Genomic DNA, 19,608 nt, shown 5'->3' on the forward strand with positions numbered 1-19,608 from the left:
TGCTTTGTAGTAATGAGTAGAGATTCAAAAAACAATTTTAAAATCATTTAATATGCAAAGTGAAAAACTAGAATATAAAAGCATTTCACATTTTTAAAAACAAAATAACACCTTCTAAATTATTTAACAGAAGGCAGTGATACACAATCTTTTATCTGAAACCCTTAAGTACAGATGTTTCAGAATTAAGAATTTTTCAGATTTTAGAAAGGTAATTCAGTGCATACACCATACTACATTAACCCTCAAAAGAGTCTGTGGCAGCACACCCCAATAATCAAACACATTAATGTTTATGCAGCAAAATAAATGAATATTCACACTAAATGGGATAAGCAGATTCAGTGTCAGATCAGAATAGAACCAGAAGCAAGTAAATTTTGTTACCAAGCTTATGAAAACCCTGTTTTCAGAACTTCTTGGATTTTGAGACTGTAATTATAAAGGAATGCAGACCTTTTGAAACTTGTATGACAAGACACAAAAAATTGTTTTAACAAGTGACCCATTTTTACAAATGCAAAAACATACAACCTTCAAATACATTATAAATTAACAGGAATCTTCTTTTTAACATTATTAAATGTACACCTTAAATACATACACATACAGCACACAGCAATTCATTATGGTCAGCTGATATCAAAGGCACATATGCACAATCCCTTACGAAAGAAAAGGCACTATTATTAAGTATGTGATTAAAGATGGGATTCATCTAACTCCTTATGATGCCAAGAAGAGTACGTGCTGTGTGTAACACAAGGAAGCAGCTTTTAGTTTTCACGAAGTGCAGTCTCTTCCACAGAAACCCAGTAGACAACTTTTACTTAACATGAACACTGATGAATTTTTCATCTCTGTATACTAATGCCATGTGGGCCCCATGTCTAAAATTTAAAACTTTAGAAGATATCTTTTCCATCAGCTAAACAATTTTAAAGATATAAGTAGGTCACTAATGATCTCCCTAGACAGTTGCAGTGGTAAAAATAATTAACTTCACTAATTTGCTATAAAAGCCTATCTGTTCAGAGGTCACAATCATTTAAAAAAAAAAAAAATCCAAGGTACTGTGCTTGTACAGTCATTTGTAGTTTCTGATCACAGCCATTTCTTCCACTGACTGGTATGTGAAGACCAGCTTCAGTGACAAAGGATGAATTTCGAATATGTGCCAGAACAACTTCCATGGTCTTGAGGACAGTGAACAAATGGCGAGTCATTCTGTTAACCAACTCCAATCAAGACTCTAAAAGCAGGCATGGAAAATCACAGTTAGCAGCTGTTCAAATGTAGAGCTCACTTTTTAAAACTGTCTTAATGTTTGGACATTTTATACCCAAAATTTGAAGAGTTAAAAACTATAGAAGTTACAGTTTGATTTTATCTGATCTTCTGGCAACCTCAAAAATATTTCAGAGTTCTCATAAAAATCTGAGTAAAATATTTATTCTCAAGTGAAAAGATAAAGAGTTAGTATCAAAACAAAATGCAGTGAATTTGCTAGGATTTTAGAGTAGCTTTTCCAAATTTTAACAAATCAGTAGTTCAAACCAACTTAAATCTTGATACAACAATTTTTTTTTAGCATAACTGATCTTATATGCATCAAATACAGAAATTAAATTATAGAGTAAAAGTACCATCTTACTGAAAAAATGAATTGCTGAAGCAAAATGGTACATTCAATTCCTTTTCAGTAGTTAAACTGCAAAGAAAGCTTCATCTGACTAAAGATGCTACTGCTGATGTTCACTGATGACATATGCTATCATGTACCTGATGGTTAGTTTTGTGAGTTTGCCACAACCTAGAATCACCTGGGAGGAAAATCCCAAGGACAATTGAGCTCATCTGGGCTCCGGTTGGGCTGTGGACATGTATACAGGGGACTGTCTTGCTACTTCAGTTAATGAGTAGCACCATGTCAAGGGCTGGGCCTGTACTGCAATAGTATGAAAAAGTGAGCTGAGTATTCTCAGGAATGCAGACGCTTATTTCTGTCTGCTCCTGACTATAGCTGTGATATCTAGCTATTTCAAGTTCCTGCCGTGACTTCCCACAATGGTGGCCTGCAGCCTCTAAGTATAAGCTAAATAAGCCCTTCTCCCCTAAGTTGCTTTTTGTAGGGCTAATTTATCACAGCAACAGAAATGAGACACATCCCTACATAACAAAAAATGGAAATTTGAGGTTCAAAATATTTCTTACGTTTTCTTTCCTGAGTTCTTTTCCAAATATATCCCAAATGCCAGACACAGCCAACATGGGAAATTGAACCTTTGTATGTTAACATACCTGAAATACACACCCGTAGTCACACAAAACTTACCGCCATACTACTGCTCTGTTCCTCAGTTGCTTCACGAATAATAGTACTTAAATGGCCAAGACAGTTCAGATTTTCTTCTATCATTTGTGTTAATGTCTCTCTGATAGATGAAAGAACAAAACCATTTTAAGTTCAGCAAAGGAGCACTGGAGTGTTGCCTACTTTCTGGTCTTCTGACTGCTGTAGGCCTCAGCTTCTTTATCCCTCCCACTCAAGAGACAGCATCCCACTCCATCCAAAGCCATGTGTCTGCCTACTCCAGTAAGCCCACTGTAACTCTAATCAGATTTTCTTTTGAAATAGGTGGCACTGGTAGCGGCCCCGCGCCACCGCCACCCCACCAAAGAAATGCCAGGTTGGGGAAGAGGTCCCCTTGGTATTGACAAATGAAGTATTTTGTTTGTTTGTTTCTGGGTTGTTTCTTTCTTCTATTACAGACAGTAAAACACCAACATGCTCACTTCACACACAAACATAGAGAGAGATCCAGGAAAGAGAAAAACTGGTTGGAAGCTACAGACAGTAGCAATGAAAACAAGCAAGTCGACCGCTGAAGACAGCAGAGAAAAAGCATGAGCCACAAATATTCCTGGGTACTTGGACTGAAGGAGCTCGATCCTAGTTTCTCCCTCCATGCTCTCCTCTGTCATCGTCCTTCACCAACCCTCGGCCCCTCTTCCACCACACTGAGGGCCACGGGCAACAGCCACTGCTAGCTTAAAACTAAATATGGATTCAGTTACTAGCCCATAGACAGAAAATCTCCTGCTAACAAGTCCCTAATCCTTGATTATTAAGTAGTGCAGGTACCCTATAATTAAGACCCACTTTCCTTTATCAGAATGTGTATTTTAAAACACATCAGATATACTGTTACAAACAGGCACAAGCTCAAACTGGAAGTGGCATCCCTACCAAGCCTAAATGCCTTTAATGAAAACAAAAGAATCAGGATGTACTAGATTTTATTTCCTTCAGCTCTAACAGTATTTCCTGACGTCTATAAAATCACAGCCTCTGCTAGACTTGTTTATGCATTCATATTGGGCCACATGTTTAGTGCCCCTGAGATATACCCTGGAACTTGTTTTCTTTAAACAAGGAAATACCTGATATCAGCTTGCCTTCCTGTCATGTGCTTTTTCTCTCATAAAAGCAGAGCACAGAACATGCGACTGCGTGACCTCCTGAGCAGTGATGTAACATGGGTGCACTTCTGCAAAACTAATTATGGGCAGACTTCCAGGAAATGCTTGGTGGTGTGGAGGTCTCCATGAGTGGTGAGAAAAGCGACAATACACAAGCTAGCAAAGAGCCACTTGAACACGGCACACCTTATGGTGAGAAAATAACAGTGATGGACAGGCATTCAGCTTTTAGCAGAAAAGTGGTAACTAAAGACAAAATGCAGGGCTGCAAATCTGAGTAATCTTAATGTAAAATGATTTAAAGCACTGAAAATTTTTCATTGAAGAAATACTATTATGAAGTAGATCTCACTACTTTATTAAAAGAGAACTTGAGTATCAAAAAATAAAAATGTCAAAAAGGATAATTTCTCATAAAGATAAGTGGTTAAGAAAGGAACACAGTTTGGGTAAAACAGAATGGTTTAGAGCACGGATTGAGCTAACACATATTGGTAACACTGAAATTTATTTCCCAAGCATTTTACATACATTGTCCAACTGAATTTTCACAGTAATTCTATAAAACATCCACATTTTAAAGTGAAAATATATGAAACATTAAAAAAATTACTCAGCACTATAAAAAAAGTGATAGTCAAAACAAAGCCCTGGTCTGAAGATGCTGTTGAGCACCATGCTCTGCCATCTCACTCCTACCCCACTCAGAATTACAGCCCTCTATTGTTACAAAGTGAACCCACCCATCTTGAGGAGTTACCACACATGTCAGAGGATGTTCACGGTCTGCTAATGTGGGAGGCAGCCAGGCTGATGCTGGAGGGGTTACTGTGCCTTCTAGACTGGATCCTACAAGAGAGCGGGCCGAACTCTGTGTCTGAAGGAAAAAACACACACACATACACAATAAATTGCATGCAAGCACCTCTTGATTCATACCATTTTTCATGTAAATCATACTATTATGATTTATAATTCAATCATTTCTTACATGCCCAACTGGGGTTGTGAACAAAACTATTCTCACCGCTACTAACTATTCCATCACTGGTATAGTTTCCTCATTGACTAAAACTGAGTGTATCTAACCCTGACAAAAAAAACTACACGAATCTAACTCCTCTAATTCAGCTTTGGTTTGGAGGAAGGGAACAGCTGAACACGGGTTGACTTTTGAGTAAGTCAAGTGCATTTATTCCAAACTGGGCTGAACAATGATAGCAAACCAGGGCAGGGTGAACTGTAAGAGTGAGACTGAGCTGGGTATGGTAGCTCACACTTGTAATCCCTGCATTCGGGAGGCAAGAAATTTACTGTGAGGTACAGTCCAGCTCCCAGCTTAGGATAGAGTAAGCTTTGGTCTCAAAAGAAACAAATAAAACCACACACACGACGCCACCATCACCAGCAGCAGCAATAGCCGTGGCAGCAGCAGGACTGAAAAGGAGAGTAATAATACAAAAGTTCTAACTCTATAATTACTCAGACACTAAACAAGGAACATGTGTACCCAATATAAAGTATAAATATTCAAAGGACATAGCTCAAAGCATTAAAAACCTTTTTCACAGAAAATAATAGCAACTCAGTATTACATCCACTAATAATTACTTACACAGGCAATTTTAAGGAGGTGCCAAATTTCTTTCTGCCTCTTTCCCTGCATAAACATGACAGCATTGTCAGCTTCTTTGATGTTACTGAGAGCCACTTCCACCTTGGGAAGTAGATCAATGATCTTCTGCTTACAGCCCAACAATTTGCTAGAAAGATGAAGTCAGTGTCAGATACTTGTCATATCCCTCAAAATTGTTTGACATACTTCCAAACTCAGCGGAAATGAACCACAACCAACACTGAATTGAATGACTGATCTCAAAAGCAATGAATACAGGGGCTGGAGAGAGAGCTCAGTGGTTAAGAGCAGACCTGGGTTCAATTCCCAGTACCCATATGGCAGTTCCAGTTCCAGGAGATCAGATGCCCCTTTCTGGTCTCATGCACATGAGGCAAACCGGCAGGCAGAACACCCATACACATAAATAAAATAAAAAGTAATGCATATGCTCAGGATTTACACATGGCCATGTCTTCTAAGGTACGGACAGAACTATTATTCACCAAAGAGGAGTATTATAATTTAAAAGGAACACAAATACATTGTCATGTAGGAGGAGGAAATAAAGCAATTTTTCTACCTCAGGTGACCAAACAGCTCCTTGAGAACACGGTCCTGACTCTGCACAGTGTGCACAATGATCTTCACCATCTCCGTGCTGTCACTGTAGGAGTGATCTATGAAAGACTTTAGTTAGTAAGCTTATAAGCTCTCTTCTACAGAACACATCAACTTCTAAACAAAACGTTTCTTAAAAACTCTTAAAAAGCTCTAAGTAGTCTAAAAAAAAAAACCCTCTCCATTAGGTGTGACATTACTGTTGTCTTAATGAACTCCCAGAAGCTATGATTACCTGTGTAGACTAGGCCCATTAAAGGTCTGTCAGGGAGCAGAGAGGGGCTTATGAGGCCTTACCCCTCCCCAAGAACCTAAAAGAGGTGATCAATGGCAGGTAGACAGAGAGGAGAGATTTCCTTCTGAAGTGTAGCCACTGAAGCCCCTTTAAGTAATCCTAATGAAACTCAGATTCTCCAACAAGACTAAGATAGAATCATTACTTTATCTGTCACTAGTGTCCAAGCTGCTCACATCTCCTCATGAATATTTTACACCATTTAAATTAAATCAATACTTGGATTTAATTATGTATAAATAAATTCTAAGGTGTTGAAGGTACAGTTCAATGACAACTATACATCAAAGAGTAAAGTTACAGGGCTGAGTATAGTTCTCAAGAGCCCTTGCTGCTCCTCCAGTGGACCCAGATTCATATCCCAGCACTCACATTAGGTGGCTCACAAATGCCTGTAACTCCATCTCCAGGAGAATCTGACACCCTCTTCTGGACTCCGTGGGTACGTACCCATACACATATGGCATACACCCATACCCACAGATAGAAATGTTTTTTAAAAGTAAATTTATGCATGTGTTATGTTTAATCTTTAGAGACATGTAGCCTGTGTTTGAGAGAATAGTCTGATTGATTTTTAACCTGTACTAACCCAAATTCAGACACAAATGTAGCCCTTGACCAAGAGACCAGCTCTCTTACACGACTAACTCTTAGAGCTATGTGGCGACCAGGCTGTCAGTGCTCAAACTGCTTGCCTGGAATTTCATGCTAATAAAAACCTCATCTGAAAAAAGCTGACTTACAGCAAATCTAATGTTCTAATAAAAGGATTGGTAGACACCATGACATTCACCTTAAAGCCAACTGGCATCTGACAGATATCCTCAGATGGGATGGTTGTTGGTTACACCGAGTTCTACAGTTTATAAATGACACTATGTCAGGTTTGTTTGTTTTGGGTTTTTGAGACAGGGTCTCTAGCCTTGGCTGTCCTGGACTAGCTTTGTAGACCAGACTGGCCTCGAACTCACAGTGATCCGCCTTCCTCTGCCTCCTGAATGTTGGGATTAAAGGCCTGTGCCACCACACCCAGCTGACTATGTCAGTTTTTAAAACTGCTAGCATTAGTTGTTGTATTTCAAAAAATGGCAATTTAAGTTTACAAGAGCAGAAAATTGCTGATGTACCATCCTGGTATTTTCTTGGATAATAAGCCTGAAAACAAAATACCATTATTGCTTATACTTCCTACTAACTGTGCAAAGTTTCCTCATTAAACGTTCTTCCATGTTACTCCAAAAAAGAAAACCATGGAAGGAGTTTCAAAAGAGATTTGAAAAGATTGTGGGACTGGAGTGACCCACCTTGCCTTAGAGCCTAACCTATTTGACCAATAAAAGACAATCACATGTGGGCAGGGCTAATGGGATAGACATGGCTAAGATTCAGGGCTTGGAGGGTGGGGAGGGGGGTGGGGAGGGAAAGAATCTTGGGAAGAAGAGAGACCAGAGGAGTAGAGAGAAGAAAGAGGCTGCGCCATCATGGCTTAGGTGGGAGAGAAGCACGTGGCCGGTGTGGGTGAAGACTTGGCCTAGATGATGAATGATAATTAGCAAGGATTTGAGATTATGGATGGGAAGTAGCTTGACAGCAATTATCAGAAGCAGATGGCACTGCACTAGGGCAGGGACTCCATACTATGGAACCCCTGCCCCAGGTTAACTAAGGCTATTTTAAAATATAACATGTGTCTGTGTCTTAATTTGATTGCTAGTGGGTTAGAAAACACTGTTGTAATAATAGTTATAGGCCTGATAATAAAGATTATTAGGCCATACTGGAAACTTAACCACAACAGGGTCTGTCCTTTTTAAATCATTCCAGAAGCCTCTTCCATAGCCCAACTCATTCCCAGAATATCTCTCTGCCTCTCTCTGCCTCCCCCACCCCCTCAATGACCAGACACAAGGCTCCAAAACATTTTTCTCCAAACATCAGTCCTTTGTAAATTCCACGAACCAAGCTCAAGGGTATCCCATAGAACCAGCTCTTTTAATGATAAAGACCTCAGGACTTCAGCCTTTGCCAGAAGAGGATAAAGACAGTTTCCACTGTTTTCAGATTTCATCTCCTACAAGAAATCACTTCTAAACAATGCGTGTCTGAGATGTACTTCATAAGTATATGTAGCAATACATTGAATACTGCAAAAACCCAGCATATGGAGGTGGGAGAGATGCCTTAGCCATAAGAGGCCAGGCTGCTCTTCCAGAGGTTCAGAACACCCACATGGCCACCTGTCATTTGAGGTACAGTTCTCTAACACCCTCTCTGGCCTCTGTGTGCACTGCACACACATGGTGCACTGACATACACAGGCAAAACACTCCCACACATAAAAAATATTAAAAAAAACTTAAAAACAGTGCATGAGAGCATGGTATTTTAAAAACGGCATAAATATTATACAAAGTTGCTTATGTTGCTACACTTATAAATTTTCAAGTATAAAGCTTGAAATCGTTGTTATATAAAACTTTTAAAATAAAATACATATATTCCAGAGCATAGACATCCCTTTTCTAGTACTTATGTATTCCTTCAAGATAAATACATTTTAAATAAAATAAAGGTGTTTTACATACATACTACCTTATTGTTTTCAAAGCATTTTCATGAGCACTCTCAAATACACTGCCAAAGTTTACTGACTTATGTTTTGACTTGTTTTGCAGAAAAGGGGAATAGAAACAGGGAGATGTGCTGGAAATTATTTGGTCAGTAAAATACCCAATTTAGAATTCAGGGCTTCTAGTTTTCCAGCCAACATTCCTCCCAATGACAATGCTCTGTATTTGGCATATGTTCAATATGAATTGCTCCCCTAAAGATATGAGTAGTGACCAGTGCTGGTGAAGGCAAAGCTTTTCAGGACAAACTGCTTCCACATAGACTATAAGCTTCTTCTCTTACCATTCCACCCAGAATACATTGCATTGAATTCTTTCTAGCCTCTCTAACTTAAGCAGTATTTTAACCCCAACCTTTTTACACATATACACACACACCCATTGTTAGGGGAAGGTGTGTTATGTATTGGGGCCTGGGGTCACCTTCAGGTATCTTCCTGGATGGCTCTCCACCTTCCTTGCTGATAGGGTATCTCACTGAACCTTAACCTGGCTGTTTCAGCTAGACTGGATGGCCACTTAGCACTGCTGGGATCACAGGGGTGTGCTGCCAAGTGTGGCTTTTATTTGAATTCTGGGCATCTAAACTCAGTTTTCATGTTGTAGCAAGCACTTTACCCACACCCCAATTCCTTCCCTTTTCCCCCCTTGTTTCAGTTTCTTTTTTTCCCCCTCTACTTTCTTTTCACTTCCCTTTAAAATTTTCTATTTCAATATCTTATTACTTTCCCTTTCTACTTTTTAAAACTCTCATAAATTTAAAACTATTATGCCACAAATGTTGCAATAACAATACCAAAACAGGATCTTACTCTGAAGTTAAAAAAATTAAAATCTACCCTCTTTGTTTAGTTAAGGAGTTTCCTAAAATGCCTTTAAATACTCTGACTGAAGTGTCTTACCTGTAGGTCTGTGCTTTAACTGCTTATAAAGGTCAATGGCACGCTGTTCCCTACAAAAGAGAAAACAAAACCCTCTCTGTATGTGGAAGCAAGCTAATAACTTGAATACACAAGTTGAATAATACCGGTTACTGAGACAAGATTCAATTTTTAAGCAAGTACAGATCATCAATGAGTGTTTTACCAAGCATTTCATTGAATAATAAGAATATATAAGTCCTTAAAACATGGAGGTTAAAAAAAACAACTGTGATTGTGTGAGGTGTTTCTGTGTGGGTATATGCTTGCATATTCCATGTGAGGAGGTCAGAGGGTAACCTTGAGTGTCAGTCCTTGCTGTCTGCCTGAGACAGGTCTCTGTTGTGTGCTGCTGCCTATGCTAAGTTAGCTGGCCTCCAAGCTTCCCGTGAGTCTCCAGTTTCTGTCTCCTCTTGCCATAAAAACACTGGGGTTGCAGACACGCTACTGCACCTAGCCTTACATGTGGATTCTGGGGATTCAAACTCAGGTCCTCAGCTTGAGCAGCCATATCCCTAGTCTCCAAAACAAAGTTTCTCTATACTGAGGATTTGCTCTGCTCTTCTACCACAAATACAACACCCATGTACCAGAAACACTTAAGCGGGGGTGGGGGAGTGTGGGGGGGGGGTTGGAGAGAAGGGGGCAGAGTTATGGCTTGTGATTAGAGAGAAATCTTTAGTTTCTAATCTAGACACTTAGGAAATTAACCTCAACACAGGAGTTAAGAGGTTATACCTTGGACCAAAAGGGTAGTAAATGGGGAAATCATTTGTAACTTAAATATATTTTAACAAACAAACAAATAAACACCCCCAAAGAGATTTTCTTTTAAATAGTAAAGAATAATCCAGAGTTATTTTCCAAATTCCCTGTGACTAAGAAATAGCTTTCTTTTAAGATACTGTAAGGGCTAGAGAGATGGCTCAGTAAGTAAAGGTGTTTGCTGCCAAGCCTGACAACTTGAGTTCAATTCTTGGGCCAACCATGGCCCATAATTTTGTCCTTTGATCTCTATACGTGCATTGTGATGTATTGCACGCCTTCCCTCCCCTCATAAAATAAATAAATGTTTAAAAAATCGTATCATAGGAATATATTAGAAGTAAAAAAAACAAAAACAAAAAAACATGAATTAGATCATGCAGAGACTGAACTCCGCCAGATATAAGTAGAAAGAACAAAACAAAAATGTAAAGACCCAAGACCAATAACACAGATATATATATAGATAGATATACACTTACAGTGACTCCATCAAGTCTCCCTGGCGTCTTCCATAGGGGCTCTTCTGCAGCTCCATGATTTCAGTGTGCAAAGACATAATCTGATCCTCAAGGTATCCAATGACACCAGCCTCAGATATGACACAGAGAACAGGACAGGCTTACCACCATTTCAACACGGCTCAGGCCTTAAAGGAAGAGAATGGTCTCTTCTAACAGTACAACTGAATATTTTACTACAACAAAGTAATTTTGTTAAAGCTAATCATCTGTTTATTTAATGAGACAGTTGCATTAAGTAGCCTAGGCTATTCTTGAACCTGTAATTCTCCTGTCTTACTTTCCTGAGTGCTGGGATTGCAGTCTAAAGCACCACACTAGGCTGGTTAAAGCTATCAAAATAATAATAATTTTAGTAATTCTCTGAGAATTTCATAGATGCACCCAGTGTATTTTGATCATATTTACTCCCTATCACTCCCCCTAACTCCTCCAAGATCTAGCTCCTCTAGCCACCCCTCCCAGCACTCCCAACTTCATGTTGTCCTCTTTTTTCTCCCTTTTAAAATAACCCACATGGTCCAATTTGTGATGCTCACATACTACTGAATGTGAGGCCATACAACAAGACATGGCCAAATCACCTCCTTAAAGAAATCTGACTCCCCTTCCTCCAGTGGCCATAACTGTTACTAGCTCCTCAGCTATGGTGGGAGCTTTTTTATGCTTCTGACAATCTTTCACATAAAAACAGCTTATGCCAGGTGCAATGATGCACACCTTTAATACCAGCACTCGGGAGGCAGAGGCAAGTATGTCTCTGTGAGTCATGGCCAGCTTGGTCTACATAGTGAATTCCACATCAGCTAGGGCTACACAGAGAGACCCTGTCTCAAAAATAAAAATAATGAAATAAAACTGTACTTATTTCTATGTTTCCCTTCTCACTACAGTCAACTACTACTACATCTGCTTTGACCTTGAAGTGCCATTCACAAGACAGGTCAGCTGCACAATAAATAACAACTGCCCTATCCACATCCCCAGTGTAAGCATGAACTGGGACCAAGGAAAGCAACAGCACAGGACCATGAACATAAAGGAGAAAAAGGGAATATGCCACCTGGGGAACGATCTATTCCTAACTCAGGAGACTATACATTGTTTAATCTTACATAGTTTTGAGACTGAAACAGAGTGCTACTGATAATTATAGGAAGACATCAGGTATAAATAGAACTGTTCCATTTAAACTAGATGTGAAGACATCTTACCTAAACCAGCCAGAAAAATAATAACAATACATCCCATTAAATATTGATTTCCATTTAATGTTCATAAGCCTATTAGGAAAGATTGCCATCTCTAATGTACATATAATATGGAAACTAATGTTCAGTGAAGCTAAAGAGTTTACCCAAAGCCTTTGACTTTACAGCCCATGGTACTGTCCTCTCTCTATTCAAAGCACATACTAGTTATGCTTATATTTCAAAACAGAAGATAATTTCTTTTTTTTTTTCAAAATAATTTTTTAAATTAATTTATTCTTGTTACATCTCAATGGTTATCCCATCCCTTGTATCCTCCCATTCTTCCCTCCCTCCATTTTCCTCTTACTCCCCTCCCCTATGACTGTTCCTGAGGGGGACTTCCTCCCCCTTTATATGATCATAGGGTATCAAGTCTCAGAAGATAATTTCTAATGGAGTCATTAAATATACAGAATGAGTTCAATGATTTTACCTCAGCATAGTGAATGGCCTTTTCTTCCATTTCTTTCCATGCTTTCAGCATTTTTTCTGAAGCTAAAAAAATTAAAAAGGAAGAAAAAAATAAAAAAATTTAAAAATCAAGTCTAAATTGGTTTCCTCTGAAATAATTACATCTTTAAACACTAGTCTGGTTACTTTCTTGCTGTATCAACATCAAAGATTCATAATGGGTTGAAGCCTGTTTCCCAAATAGATATGCTGTATTCCTAAGCCCCAATGCCTTGGAAGGTGAGACCTCACTGGAAACAGGTTAATTTATAATAAGTTAATCACCTGTGCATGTACTCACACTGGACGAAGCTAGGCCCTTACCACAATGTGACTCATTTCCAGTGTCCTTAGAACAGGCTTAGGAAGGCGATATTCAGAAACACAAAAGGAGAATGCCATGTGACAACTAAAGTTGTAAGCCAAAGCACACCAAGTGTGGCCGTAATGTTTTTCTTTTAGATTTCAGAGGAATCATGACTTTACTAGCACCTTTGATTTTTGGATTTTAGCCTTGAAATTCTGAGCTTTCACATCTTTGTTGTTTTAGGCAACAGACTTGTTATAAAAGTTCTAGGAGAGTAGTATGTATCTTTTCTTCTAAAAAAAACTTATCTTAAAGTAACACATAAACATGTTTTAGAAAAGTTACATGTGGACTTGGAATGTAGCTCAGTGGTAGAAGACTGGCCTAGCATACACAGGCTCTGAGTCTGGCTGCACATGTTTGTGCACATGTTTAAACCCAGCACTTAGGAGGCAGAGGACTGGGAGTTCAAGGCCAGTCTGGTCTATGTAGTGAGATCCAAGCCAGCCAAGACTACATAATGAGACCTTGTATCAAAAACAAAAAAAACATGGGGCTGGAGAGATGGCTCAGAGGTTAAGAGCACACTGCCTGCTCTTCTAGGTCCTGAATTCGATTTCTAGCAACCACATGGTGGCTCACAAACATCTATAATGTGATCTGATGCCTTCTGCTGGTGTGCAGGTGTACATGCAGGCAAAACACTGTATACATAGTAATAAATAAATCTAAAAAAAAAAAACCACAAGGGTCTAGGTTCAATTCTCAGTACAATAAAAATAAACAAATAAAAGCATAAAAAAGAAAAGAATCTTCCCTCTACGCAAAGTGTTCTCACTAATATGATTGTTACAGGATATATTCTTATTCTCTCATAAGTAAGAAAGACAATTTATACATGCTTTTCCTCATAACTTAATATCATTATGGTGGTTAAATGAGAATAGCCTCCATAGGCTCATATGTTTGAATGCTTGGTTCCCAGTTAGTGGACTGTTTAGGAAGAATTAGGAGGTGTGGCCTTGGTGGAAAAATTATATCAGTGGGAGTGGACTTTGAGGTTTCAAAAGCCATGGCAGGTCAGCTTGCTCTCTCTCTCTGCCTCATGCCTATGAGTCAAATGTAAGCACTCAGCTACTGATCTGGAACCATGCCTGCCTGCTCACCTGCCCGCCCACACTGGTCAGGGACTCACCCTCTGAAAATGTGAACAAGCCCCCAATTAAATGCTTTCTTTTATAAGTTGCCTTGTTCACACCAATAGAAAAGTAACTAAGATAGTCACTGTCAAATATTCCACTGATATTTTAGATCAGCACATCTACATCTATTTCACTGTTAACAATTGTACAGTATGCCTCTGACAAGTCAAAGATGCTTTAACAAAATAATTATGTTTTGTCATTCATTGGAGTGCCTATAATATGCAAACATAGAAATAGCACTGGAAAGTAGACATTCACCAACTGGACACTTCTGATCACCACCTGGGAAGCTGGAGGTACCCACACCTTTGTCAAGTACACATAAAAACAGTATCTACTTCCCAAAAAAGATATGGTTCATGAAATAAGAAAATTTAGTTTATTTAAATTTTAACTCTTTATAAATCCTTAGCATTTCTGAGGGGCAGTAAGATTGAGTCAGAAGACTGTGTACAACAAGGCAACAGTAGCTAAAACTCCAAACCAGATGGATTAGAAAAAAGAATGACCTTAGAATTTTTTTTTCTTTTTTTTACAGAAAGACAAATATTTTAAGACTCCCCTGGCTATGTATTCCAATTGAGCTGCTATACTGCAAGAACAAAACTACAGAGCACAAACAAATACATTCTTAGTGACAAATAAACCATAGAAATGTATTTCTCAGATTTGGAATCAGAAATTCAAGATGAGGTTGTGGTTCACAGATGGCTGCTTTGTGTGTCCTCTCATGGCAATGGGTGAGGGGCTCTCACTCAGCCTCTTGTTAAGAAGGACATTATTCATTCGCGACGAAATCATTTCCCAAAGGTCCTACCATTATCTTAAGGATCAGGGTTCAACATCCCAATTGGGGGAAGCACACACTTCAGGACACAGTATTGGCTAAGAGTCATCTCAGAATAGATTCTGTATTTTTAAAGTAAAATCTTGAAATTCATAGTCTTAAGTCTCTTCTATACTACTTAGCTTTTCTAGAGTTAAGTAATTTTACTACAATTATGAAAAGAAGTTGCTCAACTAAAGGGATGAAAAGAGCTAACTCTCCAAACAAAGCAGTCTGATGACGTAGGTCATTTACGTGTTGCTCTGATGTGAACTTAAGTAACTGGCTATATGTCAACAAGACAATGGAGCAGATGGCGTTCAAGGACCAGACATTCCTTAGACACATCACAGCAGACACTTACATATCCCATAGGTCATCTGCTCACTATATCTCTCCAAGTCAAGCTGAATGCTTTTGTGGAAAAACTCCAATTTAGCTTTGAGTTGCTGTGATGCTGAGATCAAAGTATTCTTCATTTTTGTCAAGTTAGCATTATATCTAAGAAGACTTAACCTAAGCCATAGCAAAACAAAACAAAATTATCAACATTCAGAAACAATGAATAACAATTTGCAAACATACAGTATCCAAACTCCAAAACCTAAGTTTCTATTATCAATTCATGAGAAATAGCTATTTCCTGTTGTGATGTCTAGGATAACACCCTTCTACTAAGACTGCTGAGGAGCTACTACTTTCAAGTATTACAGCCGAGTGCCTTTAGACCACTACTAAGGAATCTGTAAGTCTGGCTGGGACATGGCATTTCCACAGCGTCAGCGGGGCAAAGTGCTCAGGGAGCCAAGTGCTTGCCTTGCATGCAGAGTTTAGTACAGTTTAGTACATGGCAGTGTCCTTGTAACCGCAGTGCTTGGAGGCTTGTGGGAACAGGCAGATCTTACAAGCTCACTAGCTAGTCAGTCTAGCTCAAACAGTGAGCTCCACGGTTAATAATAGATTTTATCTCAAATTTTAGGTGAGAAAACAGTAACAGAAAGATACCCAACATCAACCTCTGACTTCCACATGTGCACCCACTCACATGCATGCAAGCACATTGCTAAAAAAAGAATACCATGTTTCACAAATGCTCAGGATTTTAGCCTTGAATACAATCTAGCTCAGTGAAAACTGGCAAGAATAAATCTTGAGTACATGATACACACAAAATTATGCTTTAGAACAACAACAACAACAAAAACCCAGCCCACTTACATTGCTGCTCTTTGTCCCTGGAAGAGCCTGCTATAGTCTTCTTTCAGCCCAGATACATAGTGCACTGCTTCGGCCCACACTTTACGCAGCTGTATAATTGGAAGCTGTATCTTGCTGTCTTGTACTGTAAGTAAGATGGTAATAAGGACTTAAGTTACTTTCAAAGACATTATAGTTCCTTCTTTGTGAGTTCCTTTCCAAATATTAATCCCATAGACACTACAGAGAATATACTGCCTGACCTAGGTATAAGAGCTGTATCAACGACCCAACTACTGCTCTGAAAGAACTTGAGGTCATTCTGGATGTTTTTCTTTTAATCTTGCTTCTTTCCAGTCAAGAACACTTCTTACACTTTGCTAATCCAAATTCTTTGTCTTTCAAGTTTTAAATCAAGTTCCATCTCCTCCATAGTCCACCAGTCTGTTTCTGAAAAATATCTATTATCTCTTGAAGCACCAGCTCAGCATCATGAAATGTATAGCATAAATATGTGTGTGTGTAAGTATCGGAACACATATAATAAAGGAACAGTTAAAAAGTAGGTTTCGCTTTCTGACTGTTTCTGTGCACTCAAGATGTCTAAGGATGTGGTTGGGTCCTCCAGAGGAAAATTCTGGCATTTCTCTGAGTCTTCCGGTAGGAGCTGTGATCAACCATGCTGACATTGCAGGAGCCAAACATTTGTACATTATCTCTATGAAGGGAATCAAGGATGGCTGAACAGACTTCCTGCTGCTGGTGTGGGCAACACGGTGATGTCCACAGTTAAGAAGGCAAACCAGAACTAAGAAAAAAGGTCCATCCAGCAGTGCGATCATATCCAAGAAAAGATGGGGCACTTCTTTGTTTTGAAGATAATACAGGGGTCATAGTAAACAATACAGGTGAGATGAAAGGTTCTGCTATCACAGGTCCAGCTGCAAAGGAGTGTGCTGATTTGTGGCCCAAGATTCCATCCAATGCAGGCAGCACTGCATGATTCTCCAGTACACCGGTAAAGTATATTAATTAAAAATTCTTTGTTCCCATAAAATAAATAAATAAGAGTAGGCTTAACTAACTTTGGGCATGCATTCTCCTCTGTGGAGCCCTACCCTCAGGAAGGGAGGTCTTCTCCTAAGCGAGGGACCTAGTGGTAATTTAAACCTACCTTCATACCTTCCAAACTACATTAACTCCATTTTTCACCACAAACAGAAACCTCAAGTAGTAATACTGAACAAAACCACTAAAAGATCATATCTACTAATCATGTAATATCAAGACTTAGTTCAGCTACTAACTGGGCTCCACTTACCAATATAACTTACTACTTACCAATATAATTAACACAATCAGACAAACTTCTGGATGCAAATGGCCCTTCATATACAGTCTTACTTTTATCAAACAAATAAACCATGTAGCTATCACAGCCTCTCTGAAAAACAAATGAAAAATAAAAATGCAAAGATTCTTGATAACTCAAGATTTTATAAATATTTAAGCTCCACAAAGTCAATGTGCATTTGCATATATTTCATAGACTTGGGGCCTAACGTGTAAAGATTAATTGGCCAAAGTGAAAAATAATCACTAGAACGAAAAGAATGCAGAAGGTGTGGAAAAGGAGAGTAATGGAGTTCATGTGACAAGGAAGCAAGAGGGAAGAGTGTTTAGGGAGAGGAAGACCAGCAAAAGAAGGGCAAGATGGAGGAGGAGGAGGTTGAGAAAAACTATGATGAATATATATGCATAAAAAAGGCATAGCAAGGGCTGGAGAGATGGCTCAGAGGTTAAGAGCACTGCCTGCTCTTCTAAAGGTCCTGAGTTCAATTCCCAGCAACCACATGGTGGCTCACAACTATCTATAATAATGCCCTCTTCTGACGTGCAGGCAGAATACTATATACACAATATATAAACAAACAAATAAATAAATAAATATTTTTTAAAAGGCATAACAAAACTCATTTTGTTTGCTAACTTAAAAAGTTGAAAGAAACAAAATAAAGAAGTTTTTCTAGTTTTAGCAATTAAAAGCCAAAAGAGCAAATACAAAAAGGTTCTATCCATGGAATAAAACACTATGTAGTAATCAAAAAGAAAAGACTTGGTGCCAGAATGATCCCAGGACAGGATACAGTGAGAAGACCAACCTAGGCTACAGCAAGACTGTTCTCAAAAAGCCAAACAGGGGTGAATTAAAGTGCTTACACACACTGTAACTGGTAAAGCTCAAAAATACAATGCTGGTTGGAGAAATTTTTCCATCAGTAAAATGCTTGTTATACAAGCATGGAGAGGCAGGCACGACCCCAGAACCCATATTTAAAAGAGTTGGCTCTGGTGGCTCCACCAGCTTAGACTATTCAAGAAGTTCCAGCACATCAGAGAGCCTGATGTTGAGGATGGCAACTGAGGTTGACCTCTGTCCTCCACAGGCACCTATGTGTCTGTAGACTCTCATAAACACATATATCCATGCTAACACACACCCATACATGTATACAAACCTACAGAGACCAAAAGTAGATTAATGAGCTGGGTAGAATGGAAATGTAAGAGTTAATGGACATGGGGAATAGAAATATTTCTATACATTCGAGATGGGTACATATATGGCATGCAATATATGCATCTATACTGTAAGAAGAAAGAAAACGAAAGTTACAAGAAGCTGTTTTTGATTCAGGGTCTCTCTACATAGCCCTGCCTGGCTTTGGACTCACAGGGATCTGCCTTCCCAATGCTGGGAATTAAAGGTGTGTACAACACCACCCAGCTGTATGTGTATGCATCTCATTTTCACCCACAGTTTCTACAGCACAGCAGGGTAACTTTAGCCTGTATAATCGTTATATGCTTAAGTATAAATAAAGGAAAAGAATTTCTAAGTTTCAACACACCGAAATGGGAATGAAAGTCAAGCGAATGAAAGGCTTATCTCAGATTAATCATTACAGAGTATTAAACTCTACACTATAACCCATTATGAGTATAAACACTAGTTAACCAGAAATGAAAAGAGCCCTGTGCCTATCGCTCAGGTCTGTGGTTTCAGCTTCCTGACGCAGGAAGACTGGAAGTTAGAAGCCATTCTGGGCTTTATAGCAAGACCCTGATCCAACCCGTAAAAAAAGTCTCTTACAACTCCATCTAGAACACACTGAGAGGCTGGTTTCCGAGGATCCAGAGAAATTCCTGTCTCTGACAGAAGTTCTTGAGAACCGGTATTTATTCCTGTTTCACGCTCAATTCGAGACTGTAGTGAATGAAGACTTTCATCACATGGTAACAGAAAAGAAATGATTTTTGCAGAAGTCATATTTAGGATGTGCACTATCTGCATAAATAAAAAACAAAACAAAACATTTTTATTGACCATTTACTGCTTGAACAATTCTGTTAAAAGAAGGGGAACCTAAGCACAGGCATGATTTCCGTACTAGATAAGGCTCAGTCCTCTAAAGCAATAAAATCTTCTATAAGATGGCATGCTATGAGCCAGACT

At 38.9% G+C, this 19,608-nt stretch overlaps 1 protein-coding gene across 2 annotated transcripts in view; it reads right to left on the reverse strand.

Moving 5' to 3' along the window:
• Nucleotides 1-1,066: 1,066 nt before the first annotated feature.
• The window catches only part of Chuk (component of inhibitor of nuclear factor kappa B kinase complex), a 33,489-nt gene continuing 14,947 nt past the window's right edge, over nt 1,067-19,608 (reverse strand). The window contains exons 10-21 of one of the 2 annotated variants that reach the window (XM_051146621.1): nt 19,246-19,440; nt 17,433-17,535; nt 16,113-16,236; nt 15,259-15,410; nt 12,540-12,601; nt 10,815-10,924; nt 9,550-9,599; nt 5,682-5,778; nt 5,099-5,246; nt 4,244-4,360; nt 2,336-2,435; nt 1,067-1,252 (exon numbers count right to left, since the gene is read on the reverse strand). In XM_051146621.1, coding sequence (XP_051002578.1) covers nt 2,367-2,435; nt 4,244-4,360; nt 5,099-5,246; nt 5,682-5,778; nt 9,550-9,599; nt 10,815-10,924; nt 12,540-12,601; nt 15,259-15,410; nt 16,113-16,236; nt 17,433-17,535; nt 19,246-19,440 — 1,227 coding nt within the window. In that variant the 3' untranslated portion in view covers nt 1,067-1,252; nt 2,336-2,366. Of the gene's footprint in view, nt 1,253-2,335; nt 2,436-4,226; nt 4,361-5,098; nt 5,247-5,681; nt 5,779-9,549; nt 9,600-10,814; nt 10,925-12,539; nt 12,602-15,258; nt 15,411-16,112; nt 16,237-17,432; nt 17,536-19,245; nt 19,441-19,608 lie in introns of both variants that reach the window. The other variant, XM_051146620.1, reaches the window with a different exon arrangement.

Source organism: Acomys russatus, chromosome 5 (assembly GCF_903995435.1).
Source record: "Acomys russatus chromosome 5, mAcoRus1.1, whole genome shotgun sequence".
Classification (NCBI taxonomy): domain Eukaryota; kingdom Metazoa; phylum Chordata; class Mammalia; order Rodentia; family Muridae; genus Acomys; species Acomys russatus.